This window comes from Symphalangus syndactylus, chromosome 5 (assembly GCF_028878055.3).
Source record: "Symphalangus syndactylus isolate Jambi chromosome 5, NHGRI_mSymSyn1-v2.1_pri, whole genome shotgun sequence".
Lineage (NCBI taxonomy): Eukaryota > Metazoa > Chordata > Mammalia > Primates > Hylobatidae > Symphalangus > Symphalangus syndactylus.
This window is the reverse complement of record NC_072427.2, coordinates 93,548,032-93,557,386: the sequence shown is the minus strand read 5'-3', so window position 1 is coordinate 93,557,386 and position 9,355 is coordinate 93,548,032. Positions and strand designations below refer to the sequence as shown.

Here is a 9,355-nt window from a genome sequence, read left to right as displayed (position 1 = left end):
GTGCACTCACCGCGACTTCCCCGAACCCGGGAGCGCTCGGGTCTCTCCCGGGAGAGTCCCTGGAGGCAGCGACGCGGAGGCGCGCCTGTGACTCTAGGGCCGCGGCGGGGTCGGAGGCAAGATTCGCCGCCCCCGCCCCCGCCGCGGTCCCTCCCCCCTCCCGCCCCCCCTCCGGGACCCAGGCGGCCAGTGCTCCGCCCGAAGGCGGGTCCGCCATAAACAAACGCGGCTCGGCCGCACGTGGACAGCGGAGGTGCTGCGCCTAGCCACAGATGGCGGGCTCCGGCGCTGCGTCTGCAGGCACAGGGAGCCGCTAGGAAGGGCAGGAGAGCGCTCCCCGGCCAGGGCCAGGCCCCAGCCGCCTCCGGCTCGCTCCCCTCCGCTGGGATCCTACTCCATGGCTCCGCGGCCACCGCCGCCCATGCCGCCCTCCGGTCCGGAGGGGCCTTGCCGCAGCGGGTTCGAACACTCGGCGAAGGAGTAAGCAGCGCCTCCGCCTCGGCGCCGGCTGCCCCCACGCCCCCAGGAAGGCCGAGGCAGGAGAGGCAGGAGGGAGGAAACAGGAGCGAGCAGGAACGGGGCTCCGGTTGCTGCAGGACGGTCCAGCCCGGAGGAGGCTGCGCCCCGGGCAGCGGCGGGCGGCGCCGCCGGGTTGCTCGGAGCTCAGGCCCGGCGGCTGCGGGGAGGCGTCTCGGAACCCCGGGAGGACCCCGCACCTGCCCGCGGCCCACTCCGCGGACTCACCTGGCTCCCGGCTCCCCCTTCCCCATCCCCGCCGCCGCAGCCCGAGTGGGGCTCCGCGGGCCTGGAGCACGGCCGTGTCTAATATGCCCGGAGCCGAGGCGCGATGAAGGAGAAGTCCAAGAATGCGGCCAAGACCAGGAGGGAGAAGGAAAATGGCGAGTTTTACGAGCTGGCCAAGCTGCTCCCGCTGCCGTCGGCCATCACCTCGCAGCTGGACAAAGCGTCCATCATCCGCCTCACCACAAGCTACCTGAAGATGCGCGCCGTCTTCCCCGAAGGTGAGGCCTCAGGTGGGCGGCCGGGGACGCTGGGGAGCCCGGCGGCCTCGGCCCAGGCGGGAAGCGCAAGCCAGCCCGCCCAGAGGGGTTGCCGCGGCCTGGCGTCCAGAGCTGGGGCATCTGAGGGAGGTTGCGTGAGGGTCTTCGGCTTCGGCGCTGGCTTGGGGCGAGGGGCCAGGGCCTTGGCGGCCCAGGCGACCAAACCCTCTCCTGGCCAGGGCTGGGTGAGGGCGAATTACGAATTGTTCCAGGGGCAGGCAGTCCCCCGGCCCTGACGGCCAGCGAGTTCTTTCTGGTTTTCTGCTTTCTCCCTTTCCTCCTTCCTTCCTTCGCCAATGCATTCTGGTTTGGTTTGGATTTTTTTCTTTCTCTCTCTCTCTTTTTCTTTCTTTCTTTCTTTCTCTTTCTCTTTCTTTCTTCCTCTTTCTTTCATTCTCCCCTTCCTTCCTTCCTTCGCTCCCTCCCTCCTTCCTTCCTTTGCTAATGCATTGGTTTGTTTTCTTTCCGTTTCTGCCTTCCTTCCTTTCTTTGGAAGTTCACCAGGTTTTGTTTTGCTTTCTTTCTTTCCCCATCCCTTCCTTTCTTTATCCCTCCTTCCCTTCCTTCTTTTCTTTCTGCAATTCCCTTTATTTTTCCTTCATTCCTCCCTCTTTTTTTCTCTTCCTGGAGAAGGTGAAGGAGGGTCAGCTTCAGGCGCTGCGAGTCAGTGGGGATCACGGTGAGGCCCAGGCACTGCAGGCTGAGGCCACAGAGCGAACACTTGTGCTGAGCCGGGCCCTCTCGTGAGGCTGGGGTGCGGGAAGTCAGGGCAGGAGAGACCCGCCCCCCTACCCGGTTGGTGAGCTGAGATCCGGTTGAAAGAGAGGGGGCCGATTAATTCGAAAATGGCAGACAGAGCTGAGCGCTGACGTTCTTTTCAGGATTGAAAATGTGCCAGTGAGCCAGGGGCGCTGGGACACGCGGTCCCGAAGACTCGCAACAGGAAGAAATGGTGGCGCGCTGGGTGGGCTGCCCCGCCGCCCACGCCGGCTGCCGCTGGTGACAGTGGCTACCCGGCCAGGCACCTCCAAGCAGCAGGTCTCAGGAAGGCCTGGTCACCACAACGTTAGTTTTTGGCGTCCCAAGCGTTCCGGGCCGCGTCTTCCAGCGGGGTCGCTGCGGCCTAGCCCGAAGGATTTGACTCTTTGCTGGGAGGCGCGCTGCTCAGGGGTCTGATGGGTCCTCTGGGCCCAGGAGCTGGGAGGGCTGCGCCGGCCTCTGGAGCCCCGGGAGCCAGTGCCGGGATAGGGAGACAACTTCCGCCGCAAGGCGCCGGACAGTCGGTGAAGAACAGGAGGACAGGTGTCCCTAGGCCGCAGGGCGCCTCCATAGCGCCATCCCCACCAAGCACTACTCGAAATCGGAAAGCTCGACCTTTTGCATTCGCCGCTGCCAAGCCTGTTATTTGTGCTGGTCGCTGGGTCTGGAGCTGCGCTTCTCGGCGCCTCCCTGGTGGAGCGCAGAAGGCCGGTCTGCAAGCGCGGCCTCCAGCCCCGCGGCTCCCCGGCCCAGGAGCCAGGCGCGGGCTGACCCGGGAGCACCCGGCAGCGGAGGGGGCTGGAAGGGGACCCTTGGCCTCTCCTGTGCCACCCGGCCCTACCGCGCGGCCGCGGGGCGCTCTCCTCTCGGGCGCAGCGGTCCTTCAGCCCAGCGCAGGTTCCTCCTTTTCCTACTCAGAACGTGGCAAAGATACCCCAGTCCCAGCCCCTCCAGCTGAGAGCTGTTGCCCAAGGTGGTCGCTACTTGTCTGCTCAAGGGTGACCCGTTGGCAGAGAACTAGGGATGATTCCACTCCGGTTGATGTTTCAGGGGAAATTAAAAGAAAATTCGGTTTTATGAGTCTCCTTCCGGGGAGGCGTGGTGGTAACTGGTTTGCTGGGATGAGCGGTTTCTTAACCGCATGCAACAAAGCAGGTGTGGAATCCGGACAAGAGGGCGCTCACTGCCTTCTGCCACCTTTGGAAATAGAAAAAGCCTTCGAAGAAACAATCCAAAGATTAAATGATTTGTGGTCAATGATTTCAGTTAAGCCAGAAATTAGTAAGGGAGGGCTGAGAAAACACGGCTGCTCAAAAGCTGTTCGCTGTTTGAGGGATTTCCAGGAGAGCCTGTTAAAAGCTGCGAAGTGGTGAGTGTACCGCTTAGCCACCTTTAAACCGGGTCTGTGCGTTCTGGCTCTGAAAAGCAAGTCTCCAGGCATTTGGGCTCAGAATTGCAGGGCCCTGAGTTTGGGCGGGGGTGGTCCTTCTGGGGGTCAGGCCTTGAGCATCTTACACTGGTGGCAGGTTTGGGAGCTGTTGAGGGGCTTCCTGTGTGTCTTTTGGGGGTGACCCTGGAAGTTGGCACTCTGGAAGGGAGCTGTTTGCCCCTAGAGTTTTGGAAAGAGCCCTGAACCTGTTCGGTCTCCCTCGGAAAGGAAGGGAGCAGTGGCTTAGTCCCTCCCTCCCCCATTCGTGCAATGCCTGGGGTAGGGGTAGACCTGGAGCGGGTGGACACATATCCTTGGAATTCGTCAGGACAGCTGCTCCTGGGCCTTGGCCCTCAGTCAGTCTGGGGCTGAGGAGTAGGGAAGCTGGGAGCTTGGGGCGGAGGAAGAAGATGCGTTTAGAAAGACCTCCATTATGCAAACTGGAGTCCATTTATGCAAACTGGTCACCCTTCCAGTAGCTCCAAAGAGTGGCAGTGGAGTGGCATCTTGATTGATTTAACCTCTTCTCAGGGAACCTGGGTCTGCAAGGGAGGATATGGCTGCGGGGTTGGAATAGGATCTGTCTGAGCTGCCAGGGTCAGAGTGGTGGCCCTAGGGAGGTTTTAGGGCCAGGGTGGTCCCGGGCTGTGGCAGGGGCTCTCAGATCGCCTCAGGCTCTCAGCTGCAAAGTGAAAAATACCATGAGGTATTGATCCGCCAAGGGCGGTCTTGTCTCAAAGCAAGTGGATTGCTGGGGTAAAGAATCTAGAGACCAGCTTAGGACCCTGGGAGAAAACAAAAAAAAAAAAGAATAGCATAGTCCTAAGGAACTATGAGGATCACCAGATTAACCCTTCATACATGGGGAAATTAAGGCCAGACATGACACAGGACTTTCCCAAGGCCAGTTGCTGCCACTGCGGTCCTGTGGGGCATGTTCTTACTCCACTGCACCCAGAAGGCTGCCAGCCTCTGTTCCTTTTAACATAGATCTCCTCAGTTGTTAAGACAGAAAGAGGAACTCAGAGGGGTCCCTGTGTGTAAGGCAGAGGGAGATCACCAGAACCAGGGTAAGCACCCCACTTGGTAGCCAGTTCAAGGCCTTGGGGATGCTTTCAACATTTACAGCCAGGTTTGAGGCCCCATTGTCATGCTGCGCTACTCAGCCTTGGTCTCCTTGTCTGTAAAATGGGCCCATTAGCAATGCACAGGATTGCTGTGATGAAGGGTGAGGTCCCACAAGTAAAAACTGTGCAGTGAGGGGGGAATCGTAAGTGTTGTTCCTACGCCACTCACCCCTTCCTGTGAGCTCCCCATATTCCCTGGCTCAAAGGAGTCTTGAATGGCAGGGATGGAGGACTCCCTGCCTGGACTTTGAAGACCCCTGCTTTCTGGGTGACCACCTTTTCTCCCCTTCGACAGTGAACTAATAAATTGGAGGTAGATAGGGCTGGGAAGAGGACGGGAGAGCAAGGCTGACTTTGGACATGGGCTCGAAATTGAAAACCTGATGAGTCTTGGAGGGTGATTAAGATAATCTCGGGGCTGAGGCAGCACTGAGGCCTGATGGTCAGCCGGCCCTCCCCAAAGTGTGGCCCTCCGTTCTGGAGATAGGGGCTTTGGAAACTGCGAAAGCATCCTGGCAGGCCAGCTCTGGTTGCTCCCTGGCCATAGCTGCTCTGACTACAGGCAGCAGGACGCAGGTCAGCCTCTCCCCATCAGAGGTCAGAGGCAGGGCCTCCAGCACCAGACTCAGCAGTGCCACTGCAAACCTGGAACAACAGACTGGTCCCAGGACCCAGCTCAGTAGTGAAGTTGGAAACCAAGGTTGAGTCTCCCCATCTCCCTTTCCCCAACCCAAAAGACCCAAGATGGGTGTGGGTGAAAGAGGGAGAATGAATTGCTACTCCAGAAACTCTCATTCGCCCACACAAAAAGAGGTGGGGTTCAAAGTCTGAACTCTTCCAGTGCCTGGGTGCCTTTGGGTTTAAATTCAGCTGCAGGTGCCCCCAACACCACTTCCACCTGAGCACGCCACGAGAAGCCAGGCTATCTTAGAAATTGTTTCCCGGAATCAAAGCGACTTGATTTGGAGAGTTGGGTGAGGAGAAACTCACCCCTATACCCGTCAGGGCGTCAGATATGTGAGGCAATTCTCTACCTCCGCTGGAAAAAGTGCACATTTATTAAAGATCGACTGTTTAACACAACAACATAGATTTTTTACAACCCTTTCCCCATCTCTGCTTTGAAGCCTGCCAGGCTGCAGCTGGGGATCCAGGAGGGAAAGCCCGCAGGCGCAGAGGGGACAATCCGGGAAGTGGTAAAGGGGACACCCGGACACAGGGCCTGTGCTTTCGTTGCAGGCGAGGAAGTGGAGCGCGCGCTGCAGATTCAGCGCGGGGCTAGAGGAGGACCTGGATCCCTGAACCCCGGGGTGGAAAGGGAGCCTCCGGGCGGCTGTAGGTGCCGCGCTCCTCGGAGCCAGCAGCTGCTGAGGTGGCGTCCGAACTCCCCAGGTCTGGGCACGGGCAGTGGGGGCACCGGGCCTTCTGTCTGTCCTCAGAATACGTAGGATACCCGCGGGGGACAGGCCCCGCCAGGCTAGGAGCCTCCTTCCCTGCCCCTCCCCATCGGCCGCGGGAGGCTTTCTTGGGGCGTCCCCACGACCACCCCCTTCTCACTCGGTCCCCAGTTTGGAAAAGGGCGCAAGAAACGGGCTTTTCAGGGACCCCGGGGAGAATAGGAGGGCCCCGAGGCGGGAGAAGGATTGAAGCGTGCAGAGGCGCCCCAAATTGCGACAATTTACTGGGATCCTTTTGTGGGGAAAGAAGGCTTAGAAGCTCAAGCTATAGGCTGTCCTAGAGCAACGAGGCGAGAACCTGGCCCCAAACTCCCTCCTTACGCCCTGGCACAGGTTCCCCGCGCCTGGTGCTCCCAAGGGGGCCCCCTGAGCCCACCGCCCCTGCAGGGGGTCGTGCTGCGGCTTCTGGGTCGTAAACGCTGAGGTCCGGGGTGGCGGAGCTGTAGAGGCTGCCTGCGCAGAAAGCTCCAGGATCCCAAAATGTGCTTGCGTGGAGCAGGGAGCGGAAGAGGCAGCCGGTCCTCATCCTCCTCTCCCGCCACGCACATATCCTTCTTGACTTTGAAGTGGTTTGCAATCCGAAAGTGAGACCTTGCGTCCTCAGATGGCCGGCAACGCGCCAGAGGTCACGCTCCCCAGAGACACCCCTCTCCCCTCCCCTACCCCAGCTCCCCCTGGGGCGGGTGGTAACCGGGGGAGGAGAGGAAGCAGGCAGGGAAGGGGTGGGAAAGCCAGAGAGGGCGGCACAAAGTGATGGCAGCCCGGCAAACACCGGGGCTTCGGGCTGGGCCGCGCTCGTTTAATCCCACAAAAATCCCATTTTGAAGGTGAGAAATAGAGGTTAGAGGTCGGGCCCTTCTGGAGATCAGACCGAGGAGACGGGCCCAGCTGGCGTCTTAAAGCAAGGAGGGGGAGTCGGGAGGAGGTGAGACCCCTGCACCCAGGTGGGGGCTCCCAAACCGTTCTGGATTTTCCACACTCCTAGGTCCGATTTTCCATGGAGGGCTGGGATTAGGGACCGGCACCTTCTTGTTGTTAACCGTATTTGATATTCACAAGAACCCTGTGAGGAGACTTTGTCACCGTTTTTAGATGCCTGAGGTTGCCGGAGGGGCAGTGAGAGAATCGTCTAAGCTGGTGTTCCTACCACAGTCCAGGCCCTGTGTCCTGGGCTGGACCCACAGTCCCTGTCACCACCCAGAGGAAGGCGCGAAGCTGGCTGCCTCCTTTACAGGTCTCCCTTAGGTGCCCTCATGAAGGCGGACGGCCACCTCACAATGCAGGAACTATCTCCCCGTTTGCTCCCAAATAGTCTTTTTGGTGTGGTGCTGTTTATGGTCTGTGACCTGCATCTGGAGTACCCCCAGGGCCAGCTTCGGAAGAGGAGGGATCATTTGGAGTCAGTGTCTGTAGTGTGAGGAACGGAAGACAGGCTGTGGGACCAACATGCACACACTCCCAGGTGCTGGGGGGCAGGGAGGAATGAGGCGCTGGCTCCTTTTCCCTCCCTTTCTCCCTGGGGGTCCCAGCAACCTGGCCATCCCTGACTTCCAACAGCACAGCGTCCCCACAGGTCCTCCAGTGCTCTGCAGGGGTGCAGGGAGCTCCCCTCCCCCCAGCCCCAACCTCACCTCCCTCACCCCCACCCCACCCCCACCCCTCCGGCAGGAAACCACAGGCTGGGTTGGGGACCCCTGGTGCTCCAGGAGAGCAGTGAGTGCTGGGAGCCGCTAACCCCGAGGCGCCTAGCACAGACTATTCTCACCCCTTATTTTTGAAATAAAGCCTTTCCTTAGGTCCAGATAAGGGCCACCTGCTCAGTGCCTCACTTTCGTGGGAGTGTATATCACTTTACAGTACCAAGACAATTTTCTTTTCGTTACAAATCTTTATTTAGTCTCTGCGTTTAGACCAAAGTAGATTTTTATGGGCTGAGTGAAAAAACCTCGCCCGCATTGGTTTCTAATGGAACAGCTGGCAGCGCCACCGCCCCAGGGTGGGGTGGCCTAGAGGCAGGGGTGCTTGGGAGGAACATCTAGCACCAGACCACTTCCACCAGGTGGGAAAGGGACGTTTGCTCCAAATCTCCGCCGGCAAAGCAGAGGCTTTGAGGAATTACAGAAAAACTATAATGATCTAAAAGAGAACAAGTTATCTTGAAGTGTGCGGGCATTTGAATTATACAGAAAATTGTCCCGTGTGCCCAATGCACTTTTGCATGTAGAGCCGGGGCCTTTGAGGAGGCTTTCAGGAGATCCCGGGCAGCGGAGTCTGGTCTGGAGTTTCATTTCCGTAGGTGCAGATTTCTCCCCAAGTCTTCCCGCCATGGGCTTTGCAAGAAGCCAGGGCCCAGAGGCCACGCTCACCGTTAGCACTGCACAGGGCAAAGGTGGCTCCAGGACAACTGCCCAACCCCAGGAACGACCCAGCAGCAGAGAAAAGGACAGCTGCCAGGGTGCGTTTGTCCCTTTTTGGAAATCAGAATTCCTGTGTCCTTAGTAAAGTCTTACTTCACCAAATCCCAGGACCTTCACATTTTGATTCTTGCCATTGCTGGTTAAACAGTTGTAAATGCTGCCGCCACGAGGCCTGGGAGGAAGGACCTGCTGGTGAGAGCAGAGGGAGTGCTGCTGATCTCGGGGTGGTGATGTGGGGTGAGTGCGATTTCCCGAGATTAAAAAGCCACCACTGCCCCCGTGGTGGAGGCTGGGGGCCCCCGAATAATGAGCTGTGATTTTATTCCCGGGATCGTGTATGTGGAAATTAGCCACCTCCTCAGCCAGGATAAGCCCCTAATTCCTTGAGCCCAGGAGGAGAAATTAAAGGTCATCCCTTTTTAAACTGCGGAATAGTTTTTTTTTTTTTTTTTACTTTTTTTTTTTTTAAGTTTTTATTTGCCGAATAGGGAAGGGTTTGCGAAGCCGCTGCCCTGGGCCGAGGTGCATTTTACGCTTCCAGAGGTCGAGGCCTCCAGAGACCGCGATGCCCAGGGCGTTCCCGGGGAGGCTGAGAGACCCAGCGTGCTCCGGGTGACTGCACGGCGATTCCTCGGGAACCCACTCGGGGCTGCCCGCTTGGAAGGGCTTTGCGGCCCCGGGAACGGTCTCCAGGATCTCCATGGCTGGTCAGGTTCCCCGTCCCTCGTATCCCGCGCTGCCCGGGGGCTCCTGCCTGGTTCGGTGCTCGCGGCACCGCACGCAGGCCGGCAGTGGGGGGCTGGGGCTGGGCCTGGCCCGCAGTTCCTGGAGTGGGGGGCGGGCATCGTGGGTTGGGGCAGGGGACCCGCCAGCAGCTCCCGCAGCTCGTCCCTCAGGGGTCGCAGCCAGGGGTCGGGCGCTAGGCTCGTGGGCCGGGAGGCGCCGGGCGCGTTGTCCTCCGGGGAGGTTGGGGTGCAGGCTGTGCACCGACCCTCGCCATCTGGCGCTGCAGCCACCAGCCACAGCGCTTAGTGGAGGGTCTGCGGCCAGGCTCCCGGAGGAAAGATTCCGGGGAGGGCTCGGGGGTTGTCCCAGCTCGCGCTAA

General features: G+C 59.6%; 1 protein-coding gene across 1 annotated transcript in view; it reads left to right on the top strand.

Annotated features, from left to right (window-relative positions):
- The first annotated feature begins 215 nt into the window (after window positions 1-215).
- The window catches only part of SIM2 (SIM bHLH transcription factor 2), a 51,903-nt gene continuing 42,763 nt past the window's right edge, over window positions 216-9,355 (top strand). Inside the window, exon 1 of the mRNA XM_055279674.2 lies at window positions 216-1,022. Within this exon, the coding sequence (XP_055135649.2) occupies window positions 848-1,022 (175 nt within the window). The 5' untranslated portion in view covers window positions 216-847. The remainder of the gene's footprint in view (window positions 1,023-9,355) is intronic.